This window comes from Cuculus canorus, chromosome 12, assembly GCF_017976375.1.
Source record: "Cuculus canorus isolate bCucCan1 chromosome 12, bCucCan1.pri, whole genome shotgun sequence".
NCBI classification, from domain to species: Eukaryota; Metazoa; Chordata; class Aves; order Cuculiformes; family Cuculidae; genus Cuculus; species Cuculus canorus.
This window is the reverse complement of record NC_071412.1, coordinates 6,399,553-6,416,043: the sequence shown is the minus strand read 5'-3', so window position 1 is coordinate 6,416,043 and position 16,491 is coordinate 6,399,553. Positions and strand designations below refer to the sequence as shown.

Here is a 16,491-nt window from a genome sequence, read left to right as displayed (position 1 = left end):
AACTTTTTGTCTCCTTTGTTTGCCCTCACATGGTTATCATCATAATCATGACAGTCACCACTAAATCTGGGGGAACTGGTAGAGATCTTGGCTAATCATTCGGAAAATCAATGAGATACAAATCTCTTTCAAAGCATAGCTTCTTCCATGCTGAATGTGAACAAAATATCCATTAAGGTATTCTTTCACAGCTGCTTATCGTTCTCAGAATCCTTTTCATCCCTGTCGAGACATTCCCACCATCTCCCTTGAATTGGTACTAGCTCTCATGCGACTACACTGTGAGCTGCTTCAGCGAGTTAATCCATCTGAAAGCTAATCACACATTTGAGCTGGGTTAATTTTCAGATGGATAAGCTGCCTCTGCCAGCTTAGGGTATAATCACACACTGAGAGCTGACCCAAGGAAGCTGGCGGGACCTTACTCAAGGGGATATGAGGGCCTAGATTTAGGGTGCTGCAAATTGCCATGCAACTGCATCCTCAGTCTGATGGCATCCAGCAATTAAAGCAGGTTTCACAAACACATATGCAGTGGAAAGGTATGCATGCAGAAAACAATCTAACCATCCACTGAGGTAGTCTGACTTCTTTAATAACCCCTCTGTTCTAACCTAAGTCTTGTCCCTTCAATACCTCTTCATTTCTGTCCTCATCACACGGCGTTTAGCGCTTGTCACTCAGTCTAGCGAGAACCTGTAATGTGCCCTATTCTGGAACATGGTGGCATATTGTCAGTCATAGTTCTGGAAGAGTGCACTACTCTGATCCATAACTTCTAACAGGAATCTATTCAATTTCACGTTCCTAGAACACCATCTGACCAGTTCCAGCACAATGCCCTGCAATCAGTCCCAGAAATGGATCCTTCATTCTTTTCTCGTTCAACTACCCTAGCTTATTCGGGCAAGGTGGCTCCAGTGATCACAGCACAGGGCTGAACTCGGGACAGAGTCAAGCCAGCTTTCCATGCATGAACACTCCTAGAGTAATCCATGGACATAAAGCTGAGCAAATACTTCATGGAACCAAAGCCCAGTCTATTACCCAGTAGGTGGATGTGGTATGAAGTTGGACTTGGCAAGAGCTGTTACAGAAGAGCCAATTGCAAGTTTTTTTCTGATAGGTAACATATGCCCCTGCTGTTGTTTCTTTTACATCTTTTGAAACAAAAAATTAAATACTAGTTCTTCAAGTAATAAAGATTAGTCAACACATAAATCATAGCTTGCATGTGCAGCATAGGCAACTAAAATCCTTTAAACATTTAAATATTTTTTCTTCTTGAAAACACTTAACTGCACTGCATAATTCATGAGTATCCAGTTGCCCTCCTACATTTTCCATGACCAGAGATTTCTACTTATTAGATTATTTTTTTTATTTAAATGAGTATCCAATAATCAGCTGTGTTCTAAAAAGGTAGTTCAAGTTTGCTCGATTTGGGGTTTTTTTTTAAGGCTGAGTATCTTGGACCTCTTTATAAGGACACCAAGCACTTCTTCCTGACTTTATGCCTCACACAAAACTAAAACTATCCCTTATTCCCAAAAGATGTCAGAGAGACCCATCAAAGTAAGGGCCTCTGTATTGAGGCTGGCCTAATTCTGATTTCTGTAAAGTCAGAATACACTCACATCATCTTCACTGAAGTCGGATCTCATTAAACATTCAACACCACAAGCAGCTAATTTGAGTCTTAGAAACTACCTGGCAAATATTTACATGCCGATACAGACCAGCCACAGAAGAAATAACATAGACAAGATGGGGGCACTTTTAAGTGATTTGCAACTTTAAGCTCAAAGCTTATTGTGTTAAAAGTTCTTAAATTTGTCTAAGCTTAAGAGCTGCTCCAACTAAAAGATACACTCTGAATAGCTAGGAGTACCACTTTTAGTTTTTAACACTTACTATACAACTAGGTATTTATCCAAAATAACAAGTTCTTTGGCAGTGCCACAGGATAAAGCGACAGTTGTAGTGAATCCATTATCAGTAAGAAATGGGGTCAAGATCACCCACTACAGACCCCACGTGAGCTGTACAGAGGAAGCAGAACAAGCCTGTCAACAGAAGTTATAGATAGCCAGATGCACTGACGGTTAAACTAGTAATTCCAAACGAAATCAATCAAAAGTTAACTGCTTCCTCATTAGCATACTACTGCTCATCACCTCTTCAGCATAATGTTTATCAGCAAGTCTACCCTGTATGCATGAAAAGTGACAAACAACCTCTATTTATTGCTCTTTCAGAAACTACTTTCCTTCAGGCAGTAATTCTTACAGAATTCCACTCCCACATCATATTCAAGATAAAGATTTATCCTTCGATGTTATTAAACTACTGCTTACACTTTTTAGCACTCACACTAGTCTTGTGGATTTTATTAAGTCAAAATGGATTGACAACTCCTTAGATTTTGCTGCACATCATTTTCATTTAATTGGCTCCATTCCTACTTTCCTGAGCAGCCAGTTCTGTAGTTTCTACTGTTTAGTACATTATGAAACACTTGCATTTTTCTGCCAGTCAGTCCCTGTTCCTTGTTACTCAAGGCAACTCACCTGCTCCTGCTGCACGTGGATTACACATTTGCCCCTTGAAACAGCAAGAATTTTTTGTCTCCTCTGCTTCAGAAGTTTCTTATTTGTTTCTTTCATTTTTAAAGCCATTGTAGTTGACAATTTTCACAAGCCTTTGAGTTCACGCTCAGCAGTAGAGCACAGAGAAGCAATAAGCTTCCTGTTCCTGAGCCCAAGACAGAGGCGAGTATTTTAAAGGGAGTTTTTAAAGGTGTTACAGTCTCATTACTTAAATACTTTGAAAACGCCAACAACATGCTCCCAGCAGCCCTCCAGTCTTCAGTGTGATTCCTGGGAGGCCCTTAGCAGAGATACCCATGGGAAAAACAGAAGTGCTTTTTACTCTCTTTGCTAATGCAACCTGTGCTCATCGAGTTGCAAAACCTAAATGGAACAAACAAGTCTCAAACACACCTGTATATATGAAAGTTTTTAATAGTCCAGGCTCCTTTCAGTCACTTACTAGAAAACTAAAAAGTCCCAGTATCACAGTGAGAAGTCAAAAGAAATAAAAGAATTCTTTTCACCACCGTATTCACTGTGATTAGTCTGGAGAGGAAGTCACTGTACATTTTCCCCTTATTTTCATAACTCCATTTCAAAACATACTGGTGGTTTTAGTTAGTAACATGTTGTTACATGCAATACCACAAACTAATAAGCAGTTGGAGAGAACAAAGCTTTCCAGCCACACTTGTAAGACAGACATGCACTGTCCCCAGTCTCCGTGAGGGACAGTTCTTCCTAGTGGTAAGAGCAGCACTGCAGAAACAGACCGCTGACTTCATCCGTGGGGACAGAAAAGAACTCTCCTCAGCATGCACACAGGACTCTCTGTATTTCATTGTTATCAGACTTCCATCTTTAAATAAATGACAGAGAAAACTGGAAACATTTTCAAAGTATAATTCACACACAGAACAGCACAGACCTCTGCAGAAATCCCCAACAAGTTCTGAATCACTAGTGCAAGTGAGGTCAAGAGGCATTGTCTTCCTCTGCACTGGCACATGGCTTTGCAACAAGAAATTCCTAGCAAAAAGGCAGTGCACCCGTCAGAGGCAAAACATGCCAAGCCTCATGAATCAGGAACCTTTAACCACAGCCAAAGGGATCACTGAAGGGCAAAACTCACTAACAAACTCACTCGCAATGAAAATGTCACGATTCTTGCATTCTTCGCACCAATCAAAGCAGTAGATGCAGTCCTTTATCGTGTATGTTTGATAGAGATTTAATACAAATATAGAAATGTGTTCTTCATTATTACTACTGCAACTCCAAATTGCATACTATACAGAATCACGGCATTTTCCAACTTTGAAATCACTGCTTGAAAAGTACAAAGAAAAGTAAGTTTTGCTATTTTTCAACCCCTTTACGATGTGCCATGTGGACTGAGGCGCGTAAATTAAAGCCCTAACTGATAAGAAGTTCCAACGATGTCTGCAGTGCCTGGTCCATTTTCCAGTTACTTTTTAGATTATGGAAACAAACAAACAAAAATATTCAGTCGCTATAACATTTGAACATCAGTTCGAGCAATTGTTGGGAATGCACTGAATGCATCTTTATAACTGCATAAATTTCAACACAGAGAAAGATGTAAGCTTCCAGAAATACTAAAAGAGGAAAAGAATTATACACAGGCTTTTGCACAGCAGTATTTTCCAAGTAGTAATTACAACTGGCATACCAACACTCGCCATGTCTGTATACGTAAGTCACTTAAATTTAGAAAATAACTGACACATTGACAAAAAGTGTTTTCCGTTGCACCAATCTAGAAGAGTAATTTTGCCCACACTTTGTACTTAGTTCAGCCATCTACTAGAATAAAAATATGGTTTACTAGAATTACTGTCAATACTTCATATATGGCAAAGTGCTGATGCAAAGACAGTCCGTTTGGTGTATTTTATGTGTTCCAAGTGATAAACAGAACATAAAATTTACTCAGTCTCACATACATTGGCAACAACCGAACATCTGCTGAAGAAATAATTTAGATGACACATTATGAAAAGTAATTAACAATGCAAGCAGTTACTATTTTGGATGATAAAGTAAGTGATGTTCCAAAAGAATACACAACATCTTCAAAAACAAACTTCTTCCACGTGAAACTAGGCTTTTCAAGAACTAGAATTTTTCCAATTTTGTAGAATTTGGAATAAATTATGATAGAAATTGTCAACACTTAGCAAGGTGAGCTCATAAAGTTTCACCTTTTTTACTATTCTTTTAAAAAATAACTTCCTCATTTTCTTAACAAATGTAATTTTGATATAATAAAAAAATAAAAAAGCAATTTCCAGAAGCACTACTACTTTTGCGCAAGAGTAGCTATCTAAAAGTAGCTACGTGCATCTTTTCCCCTTGTATAAATGAACTTTTTGTTCATCAGATAAAGTGAGCTGTACTTGTCTTCTGGCTGCCTCCCAAATGTGCTGATAGACAAAGAGGTGCTAAGTGCAAAGTCACAAATCAGTTATGCAAGCTATCAACAGCACAAGACTTCTCGGTCTGAACTTGTTGGTTCTCCTTTGCAGCAGGGTGCAATCCCAAACAGAAAGGCTCAATTCTTGCAATCCCACACCAATCTGACTAGAACTCAGAAGAATGACAATAACTAATGAAGAACCTTTAAAGAGTGCTTCCACAAAGGTCATGTCAAAAACACAACATAAGGAAAGAATGCATAGCTCAAAAGAAACCAGCCTGGATTTCCAACAGAGTCAGTGACCCCAGGCAGCACTGCTCAGGGTAAGCGTCATTCCATGCAGTGAATTTCCAGTTCCTCTACATGCAATGTTCACTCAGACATATAAGTCTGGAAATTGATTTTTTGCCTTTTAAGAAAGCCTTGCAAATATATTTTGGGCAGAGGCCATCTATGACGAGTTTTTCTGCCCAAAGGCTTAAAGAAGGTGGGGAAGGAGATACAGGTTATACATACACACTATGTTTATACATAATAATGGAAGTATTATCATCCGTTTCTGTTATCTACAGTAAAACTGCATCCGGGAACTGAGAGCGGGAAGACAGTTCACACTATGAGCTGTAAGGATTTTTAAATTCCAATGTGTAAAGATTTTACTGATATCATATTAACTGAAAGAATACAGACATAGTTTGAATTGTTGAACAGATTTTGCATACAACTAAATCCACCTTGAAAAAAGTCCTTTGTTCCACCTTTGGAAAGAAGCTGTAAACAAGAAAAATACTCTTCTAACATAAACAAGTAACTTCCAATAAACCTGCTGAAGTCTAATGACTTCAAATTTAAACACAAATGGCAACAGAACATCACAAAAAACTGTTGATCAGACCTGCACAGTCCACAGCTCATAGGCCAGAGAGACGCAGCTATGATTTCATGGCTCTTATCGCAGACAATTCTGTGGGTAATTTAATGACTCTATAGCAGATAAATCCATGGGATCCTGCCTTTTGAACCTAGATCATAGATTTCATCACAGTAATAAGAATATAATGGCTTTGGGAAATTAGATCACCTTACACTGACATAGACATTTAGGCTGGTCAAATCTGTAGCTGTTGATGCTTCTATTTTCCTTTCTTTGTGTTGCCTAACTTGCATCCTTGTTTTACAGATTATTTTGAGGGCTCAGTGGTTCCAAAGAAACCTGATGAGAGCCGAGAAAGTAAAAAACAGAAAATATTTCTAGTTTATAATAGTCTGCTCAGCTCAAGTTCTAAGACCGCTTACTGTCTCCTCCAACTGATTCTGTGGGAAGGCTGAACTAAGCCTTTAGTCACAAGCTTTTTTGTGTCCCAAATATATTTTTGATGAATCACAGGAATCATAAGCGTCAAATGGAGACTCCTTGGTTTTTTCCCCCACTACCTAAATAGATCCAGCACATCATTTTTTATTGTTTATCTCAATTAAACTGCACCATTATAAACCAAGAACATCTAAATGGAGAAAATCTTAATACCTTGTGACCATATAAAATATCTCAAGGACTGAACATCCAAGATAATTTACTAATGTAAAAGAGGAAAGAGGGAAAACCAAATATTTACTGTGTAGAAACCACGCAAGATCCATTTTGCTGATATAAAAGGCTACACTCCCTCTAAGTGTATGAGGGAACTGCAGAAAAATACACTCAGTAGAAACCAGACTCTGAGTTCTTCAATAATTAAAATAGCTTTACATAATGGAAGGTAAACAGAAGAATCTCTCCAAGAGAGCGTATTAAATGGCAACATGAAGTTGGGACAACTAACTTCTAAAATGAAATTGTGTGTGTAATGGCAAATGGAACAGAGAAAACGAAGGGGCAGAGACTAGAACAAAACAAAATAAAAATCTCACACAAATCAGTTACAAGTAAAATCCAATTTTCTTCATGATATATTCGTTCAGGTAGCCAAAGCCAGATTATAATCATTTTCTGATAGACTTTCCCACAACATTAAACACCCTCCCTAATCTGTGTCACAGAACAGGGTTGCAAAATGCACACCTAATTTCTTGAAGCACAGAAGCTCCCAACGCAAACACTGCCAGTTCCATCTTGCTTCTTACAGGTGTAGAAAGAGGAGCACCTCTTCCATCTTATCTGTCAGTACCACACATACTCACAGGGCAACCATCCATCACGCTTCAGCATCAGCCTTTTGCAAGTCCGGCAGCTGAGCAACTTTGGGATTTATCAGTGCCTTCAGCACCTTTGTGAGTCACCCAGAATAAATGAAAGCAGTAACCAAGTATACAGTTTGAGGAAAACCTATAGACCTTAACTACTGATGAAAGCATCCACCAGACCAATAGTTAACTTGGAGTCTCTTTTGCAACGTGTTCCCTCAAATATGAGCGTATTTTTGCAAGTAACTTCTTCCTGCCCAAGCTCATCATTCACCTGTGTTTCTGCACCTCTCTTCCCTACTGTTCACCACAGGAGTTTTCCTTCCCTTTAAATTGAAATAGCGAGCGACAGCAGAACAGACTTATGGTAAACAGTACAAGGAGGGGAAAGTTCCACTGAGGAACAGCGTCAGCATTCGTCCAGCATGTGGAGATCTTGTAGGACAGAGCAGCGAAGCGAAGTTTTGCCTGCCCTCTCCACACCCCCACCAAAAGCAAACGAAAAAAAAAAACAAACAAAAAAGCCCCACCAAAGCAGGTTTATGTGGTTACTACAATTCACAGGGGGAAAACCAGGTACAAAGTATTCAGATGCTAAAGCATAAAACAATAAATTCAGATGCTAAAGCATAAAACAATAAATTCAGATGCTAAAGCATAAAACAATAAGTAGTTAACCTTAAAGGTAACAGTTGCTCTGTTCCAGTGCTGCCAGGCAGACATCCGAGCAGGTTACACCAAAAACAGAATTAATCCAAATATCTTTAAAAATCTTGTTATTTCCTTTGGAAGGAATTTCTAGACAGCAGACTGGAACTGCTGGTTCTGATTGATGGAAAGTTTTAGTCTTTGATTAATAATTTACTTTAATGGGGTTTCTTCCCCTCCCACCATGCACAAACCAACCGTGACCCAGGAACCAAGTGGCAGGTGCCACAGTCTCGGTGCGAAAGAGAAAGCATTCCCATGTTTGTGGCATCCTCTGACCGTGCAAATGGCACAGGCACCCATTTTCACCTTCTAGCTCTCTCAATAGGACTGCGAAAGGGAAATTCACAGTTCTGAATCAAAACGATGACTTTCTGACCTCCAATTCCACACATTATTAAGGGCAGTAAGTAAATTTCCCACACACACTTACTCTCTGCTGGGGAGATACCATTACCTGAAAATCCTAGTTTCTAAAACATTGCTTGCCAGTTCCAAAAGGATATTAAAAACAGGGACGTTACACGAAAATACCATTACACGTTTATACAGAACTTATAATCCAAACTCATACCTACATAACTGACACAAACCACAGTGAATGTGAGATGGTTCTTCTATACATCCTTTCAAACACCAGCTAGGTTTGAAAGCAGAATTTCTAATGACTGAACATGGCATTTATAGCCTGGAAACTAATAATCTACTTTTGGTTTTGCCACTGACCAGCGCCTTAACCTTGAAGTCACATCACCTTCAAGTAGCTTGTTTATTTGTATCTGTGGGAAAAAAAAAAACCAACAATGGGAACAGCGAGACCTATCTGCATTCACAAAGCATTCACAGAGGAATAGAGGAGCTGTTATTACCTAGGATCATATATACCTGGTCACAGAAAATGGAACTTTAGAACCCCTTTGAGTCCTAGATGCTTAAAATCATGTTCAGTTCCTAACCAGGTTAATTTCAGTGCAGTCATTGCAGTTCATTAGACACAGGTACAGTACCAAAATATGTAATTTAATTAGGGTAGTACAGAAACAAAAATAATTCTCATCAGAGGCTTGGCATTGTCCTTTGAATAGAAAGCACGTAAGGCCAAGTTATTTTTGTGTTTCACATACGCAGCTGCTGATATCTGAGATGTTGCAGGAAATTAACTGGTATATTCTCCCACTGATGCATATAACTCTTAATAACTTCAACAATAGAAACACGGACACAGTGATAGGACACCAGGGCTCTGCCAAATAGATTTCAAGGTACAATCCAGCATTTTCGAAACCTGGATCTTCAACTCTCAACTAGTCATAAAACTCTAACAGCGGCTTCCTTTCCATGCACAGGAAAGAGACTAACAAGGAGAACACAGCACAGAATTAAACTGTCATAACACAATGTGCAGCAGTAACAAAAATAGAAGCAGATTGTTCTTAAAAATATCGCTATAGGACTATAAGTTTGGGGTTTATAGGGTTCTTACAGGAAGTATGAAGAATGAGACCTATTTTGTAACTTGAATTGCATGTGTCCTTGCAGAAAATGTTGGTGTTTGGATGGCACAACAGACAAAAACGTATATAGAAACATTTCTATTCTTCAGCAATAGTTTGTTCTGGAACTGCCACTGAATATACACAACTTCCTAATATTAACAGGAATCAAGCACTTGGACTGAGGTTTTATAGGCCAGATTCTGCTCTCGGTTATACAGTTACGCTGCACATTCCTATATAAGATACCCTTCATTGAGTCATCCCAGGTTTCCATCAATATAACTAAGCAGAATTTGTCCTCCTATACGTATATTATGAGGCCTGTGCAAAATTCTGTATAGGAATGCAGCTTCTCGGTAGAAATGTATCTGTTCAAAATATTTAAGCAACTTCAAGTAACACTTGGAAAATGAAGCTAAAGAAAATCCTAATGCAATGCTGCTGCTGTGCTTCACCTGTCTATTTGTTTTTCAGCATTGCAGGATTCTCAAGAGACTGCACTGCAATATATTACCCAGCATGTGCCGCAGTGACTCAGGCAACAGCATGAGTTAAGGATGGAGCGCCAGCTCTCGCTCAAACTTCCAGAATGCCTGTGCAAAACTCTTCAACAAAGCCAAGAATCTATAAAAGGAGATGCATTCAAGGAGAAAGTTCAGTTTCCATTCCATTATGCTATACTTTTTTCTATTCCAGTGCATGCCATTCAGATTTTATATATAAATATTCTATGGGTATAGTGGAATTAACCTCCTTCCAAATTGTAGCTGTATCTCTGATAGATTCCCAGTTCACAGTGTTATGAGTCATCTATCACAATCTTTGAGAGCTGCCTTGTTAAAGGTTGCAGAGTAGCACGATTGCTATTTTCTGTTATTTTGTACGCCAACTGAAGCACTCCAAGTTTTTTTTCCTGCAGTTATGCCTTACTGTCAGGCTGCTTAGCAGGTGATAAATACAATTGCAAGTATAACTGTAAACCTAAATCTTGAGAGCTAGTTTCTCCCTCCTCCAGGCTCCATCAGATATATTTTTTAATACTGAAAATCACCTTCATGTGACAAGGAACTACCTTTTAGCCCCATACTTTGGTCCCAGGAAGCAAGCTTCAGTGCAAGCAGGGTGGGCTGCGCAGCCACGCAGCTCAAAAGTGAGTGACTTAACCCTACCAATGCCAAAGGAAGAGGGGTGATGTGCAGATTACGGCCCATTTACTGCACATCGCTGGCATCACCCCAAATCCATGCTGATCTCTGCCAGAGATCTGTCACTTTTATTAGTAATTCCACTTTGATAGAGAATGCAAAACAAAAGGTTCTTATTTTGCAAGCATTGATTTTTTTCACCAGAAAAAGAAAAAAAAAAAAACTAATAAAAACCCAACAAATACTCCATGAACTAAGAAGTCTTCAAAGATTTACACAAACCCTGAGCATCCCCTCATGTCACTTTAGGAATTTAAGATGAATGGTATATCATTTATGTTATAGGTTTATAGGTAGTTGAATAAGTACTGGATTGCATAACAACAGTTGCCAGCCTTGACACAGGTAAACACAAATGATGCTGTCTAATCAGATATGTACATATATAGAGAGGAATGTTATTGTTTGCCCTTGCCAGCGGCTGAGGGTTTGCTCTCCTTTCTGAAACACATACAAGAATTATAAATATCCACTTCAAAACACCTCAGATAATAAACTAAATTCTAATGTCCTTTGCACAATCCTACCCCCAAAATACTATAAGATTTGCAAAAGACTACATTCAGTTATCTAATAAAAACTAGGAACGAGATAAAAGCTCACTCTCTACTAGGGTTTTGGATTCATTATGCCCCATTCAGGTTGGATGTGAAAGGTCAGTACCTCTAGCAGACCATATGATAACAGCTTATAGTCCTAGAAAAGAAATATATCTGCATGCAGCCAGTAAAGAGTTTCTTTTCATGTCTCACTGGCAAATTCAGGTTCTGTTTGCATAAAGTTTGTCTCTTCCTCTGTTTACCAAAACACTTAGTTTGCTAGCAAACAGTTGCATAAATAAAGGTTTTGTGAATTAACTCAACGTCAACATGGACTTCTAAAAAGTCTTAAATATTATGTCTAGGCTAGTATCACTCATGTACAACACAGCAGAAAAGAAAAATAGTCAAGAAAACAAAATAAAACAAAAAAAAAATCACAACAAAACCCAATCACAAGGCTTATTCTGTCTGGAGAACAAGAAGGTCTTGATTCTGACCTGATCTTCATTACAACAGATTGGATCAAAATGCCACATAAATCAATGGAGTAAAAGCAGGAACTTCAGAGAGGAAAAAGCATCCCTCAACTGTTGGCCATCGCCAAAGATGTTTAAAAAAAAAATAAAACAGAAAAAGACTTTTAAAAGCATTGCTAAAAAACCCACAGTACTTCAAAAGACAAATGCCATTCAGGATATGTGAGAGACAAGCACATACACTTTGTTACACTAAGTTACATCACTTTGAGAACGTAAAAACTTGTGACAGATTTTGGTTGTTCTGGTTAAAAATTCTGCTCACCCTTAGGCTCTCGCTGTTGACAACAGAGGCAGCTCCGCTCTTGGAGCCTCTCTTTCTTCACTGACAACAGAAGGAGACAGTCTGCATAGGCTAACAATATCTGCTGGTGCCTACATTACAAACAAGATATTCACAATAATTGGCAGTCACACGTTTCCTCGAAGTAAGTATTAATTTCTACTGTCCTTTAGCAGCCAAGCCTAAGAATTATGCTAAAATGCACTGTGAATAAGCTATTGATAACAAGACTGCTGCTAAACACAGGCTTCAGCCACAATTAATTTAAAAACAAACAAACAAAAAGACACAAAACATGTGAGCTCAAGGTTAGCAGCAGATGCCAGTATCACCGCTGAGCTTTCGCAACACCCTAAGGGAGGAAGGCTCTCAGCTCACTACCCTATAACTACTTTGAAAAATCACATTTCCTGATACCAAGATGCCAGCCTGGCTGCAGTTTTAGAGCACAGCAGAAACTGTAATAGCATCTGCTGCCTATTAAGGCTTTCTTATTCTCTCTCCACGCTTACTGCTCTTCTAAACAGAAACACCGCTCTAAAAATACTCCCAATATGCATCAGAAGATGCAGTCCTCCCACCATCTGGGTTATCCCACATGCACAACCACCACAAGAACAAGGCCTACAAAAGCAGTAGGCAGAGATACACCCACCTACATCAAAGGCTTTCAAACCAAAAACAGGAAAACAGACAAGATATGTCAGAGGCTGAAAGTGACAGGAGGCGAATTTTCATCACGAACAGAACTCCCCAAAGGTTAATTTGAAAAATGCTATTTGAAAAATATATTTAAAAAAAAAAAAAAAAACAAAAAACAAACAGGGGGGCGTGGGGGAATAAAAGCTGAATTCCACAAGACCTGCACATGAGTTAATCAGGTCTGAGAAACTGCCTGCCCCGGGTACCAGCCAGTGAGACGCCGCACAGGTTCTGCTTGGAATTCATTAGTCAAAGGAGTTATACTCAAAGGATCACTGCTGATATTAAATGCACAGAATGGAAGCAATCTTCATTCCAGTCCACTTGAGTATTTCAATTTTAACTTGTAAACTAAACAAGAAGCATAGTAAAGAAAATTCTAGTGCACCTGAAAGTCATTATCTCTTATATAACCAATATACAACCTTTGGGTTATAGATAAGCTTTGTGTCCATCAGTTCTGCGACGCCAGAGGAAGTAATTATTCAAGTACAGATAACGGAGTAGAACTGCAGCTTTGTATGTCGGAATATATAGGAAAACCGTTAAAATGCTACTCGCTCTGGGAAACACAATTTACTACAGTAACTCCAATAGATGCTCACAACTCAAGAATTGTCTTCCAAATCTCACTAGCAAATACTTAGGTGAAAACCTAAACATGCACATTATTTTCAGTGGAAAACAAAATACAATTGGGTAAAAACGTCTATGACAAAGCCATCAAGAACACTTAGAGTAAATTAGTGGATTACAAACAGAGACACAGTGAGTTTTCACTACACCAACCAAGCCTGTGATTGCGTGTCATTCCTGATTTTGGTGAGGGCTTTAGAAACAATAAAAAGTTAGCTGCGGGACTTTTATAAAGCAAACCTTCCTTACTTAGTTGTAACTTTAGAAATCAGGCTGATGTGCACCAGATTAACATTCCCAAAACCTTAGCTGCATGTATAAAATCTTAAGTAGTTTGCCTTTTTCCTGGACTCTCTAAACTTGGAATTCAAACCTACACACAAAGGTGATCACCGCTAGTTAAGAAAAAACTGTACATAAGGACACACAGAAGAAGCCGGCAATGAAGAAGCAGAAGAAGCAATGCATTGGTTTTTGGAAAAAAAAAAATAGTTCCACAACAGTTGAGTGGTTCAGATAGACAGATTAAGTAAAATAAAATAAATGGAATTATTCCATAACTCTGTATACTGTCTGATTATACATCTATATTATTCTATACTTCAGTTGAACAGAAGTCTGCTACAGTATGGAAATGATATCTTTTGAAAATATATGGAATTTCTCACGTCTTTGATATTTATTCACATTCCTGAATGAATTGTTAAATATAGACTGTCTTAATCCACCACTTCCTTCATCCTTCAGACACTTTGTCTTCAGGTTCTGTCAGCCTTCAAATACTATTCTTATTCCTTCATCACATGTCCTGGCACAAGTGTCATTCCCTTCAGTATTCCTCAGTGTCCTCTGGGAAATTTGCCAGTTTTTGTCATCTGCCCCCATTCTCCTTTGGGAACACTAAAGGAATTAATTTCATTCTTTCCCCAAGCAATGCCTGTCTCTACTGTTAACAGTTACCCTTGGCATCTCTCATCCATTCAATGCACAAAGGTATCCGTCTCCCTAAGTGATTCTACAGTACTTGGATTTTTAACAAACCTTCTGTTAAGAAATACCTCTTTCACGCTCTGCATTTGTTTGTTTTAGCCAAAAGATGGAGTGCAAATATTTGCATTTTGCATGTTTCAGTTTATTTTTGTTAGTTTATTTTGTTATGTGTGTCAGAGAAACAGATCCATTACTTAGACCTGGATGTGCTGGTCAGCTATATAGACACTATTTCTTCTGTTAATTTTCCAATACTACTTTGCCCAACATCTTATAACGAGGTCTTAAGAAGTGTCTTGTGTTTCAAACACCAGAAAGAATCCAGTTCCAGTATCTTTTCCCTGCATATCAATTTCCTACTAAACAGTATTTCTGTCCCTGGAGAGGCTTTTTCAATCAGCTTACTTTTAATCCCTTGCTCAATCCTGCATTTGAAAATAAGTGGAAACTTTACCTTTATCCCATCCTGAGAACAAGAATATTATTAAGTTATGCATTGCAATTCCATATTGTAATGAAAACTGGAAGTCATAGGACATTTCAATATATGTTCCTTAGTGCCATTACAATTACCTTTATTATCAGCTATCCTGCCTCTGGTTTTAGGTTTTTTTCCTGTTTACCTGACATTTGGGCAGGATTAAGCAACCTGCACTGTTACCGGTTGCCAGATGAGACAGCAGTTGTTGTGGTTACCTCCAACTTCCTCAAATACCTTCTTCTTCTTGAGTTACGAGCTCACCACAGCAACGCCTGCATCCCTTACCAGCATAAGGTAGATGCAAAACAAGCCAAAACCTGTTACAAATCATCCTTGGATTTTTTTTTTTCCCCTCAAAATGCAGCATTTTTTCAAAGCGAAAGTGAACTAAAAGATACAGATTCACAACATTTTTCAAGATCAGGATGTAACACGAAAGAATGAACACTACGACAAATCAACATTAGATGTAAATATTTAGCATCTCTATAACCAAACAAAGTGCACGTTCTGATTTTGGGCTGCCAACGAGCCAAATACCTGAAGAAAGACGACATCTAAGCAATCAAAACCCCATTATTTTCTCCACTCTCAGCAAGACCAGAGAAGTCGTCCAATTTGACGAATAGGTCACGGACGCTAATTTCAGTATCACCCTTATCATCAAGAAGAACCGAAAGAAATACAGATCTGTGGTTTGAAACAAGCAAGTAAAGCAGCTGAGGCTTCCAAACACCTTCAGTGAGAGGAACGCACTGCTGTTCCGTGGGGTTTGGGTTGGCTCCACCGAGCTCTGCAACGTAACCAAACACCTGCTTGACAGGTTCTGTCTCGGGGAAAGCAGCAAAAGTACTAAAGAGAAACGCGTTAGCCAAGAGGGACGAGAAGAGGAGAGAAAGGGGTGAGAAGATGAAGGCTCACCCTGGAGAAGGTGAGAGTACAGCATGTAGAAAAAGAGGGAAAACTCTAGAAATACACTGTAGCCTCCGTAGGGCAAATACCATAGGAATGGTTGGACTCGATGATCCAAAAGGTCTTTTCCAACCTGGTGATTCCATGACACAGGGTGAGCCGGGAAGGGAAATAAAACAGCACTCTGTGGAAGAACACCACAAAGGGGAGATGGGAATGGGCTCGGGGGGAAGCAGGGACCCAGAGCATCCCCCACCGCGGCCTCGGAGCCAACGCCAACCCAACACCGACAACAAACAGGAATAATGGAAAGAAAGACGGGAAATTCCAGGTGACAGAAGGGAACGGGCAACGCTCTCCCGTGCGGATCGACACAGGAGGCAAGGAGAAATGAGACAGGGAGGAGGCGGGGGCGCAGCCGCGGGGCCCCTTACCTGGCTGGCTTTGTGGAACTGCTTCTTGAGCCCCGCCACCGACATCTTGGCCCCGCGGCGGCGGCGCTGCCCGGCCCGAGCGCCCGCCGGGTCCCCGCGCCCGGGCCCGCGCTGCGCCGCCCCGCGACGCCGCCAACATCGCCCTCAGCGCGCCCGGCCCGCGCCGCCCCATTGGCCGCCGCCGCGCTCCATGCAAATGAGGGAGCCGGCAGAGCCCGCCCATTGGCCGCCCGCTGGGGATATGCAAATGAGGGCTGGCGAAGACGCCCACGCGGTGCGGTTGCACGGAGACGGCGGAGCGGGGCGGGGCGGGGCCGGGCCGGGCCGGGCCGCTGCGTGCGGCGGGGGGCG

The 16,491-nt window shown here is 40.0% G+C and overlaps 1 protein-coding gene across 6 annotated transcripts in view; it reads right to left on the bottom strand.

The window, feature by feature from the left end:
* SH3GL3 (SH3 domain containing GRB2 like 3, endophilin A3) overlaps positions 1-16,272 on the bottom strand; it is a 53,210-nt gene extending 36,938 nt beyond the window's left edge. For all 6 annotated transcript variants that reach the window (XR_008451814.1, XM_054077321.1, XM_054077318.1 and 3 more), the window contains exon 1: positions 16,141-16,272. Coding sequence is in view for 5 of the 6 variants with exons in the window: in XM_054077321.1 (XP_053933296.1) it covers positions 16,141-16,185 (45 nt within the window). In the remaining variant the exon portion in view is untranslated. The remainder of the gene's footprint in view (positions 1-16,140) is intronic.
* Positions 16,273-16,491: the final 219 nt, after the last annotated feature.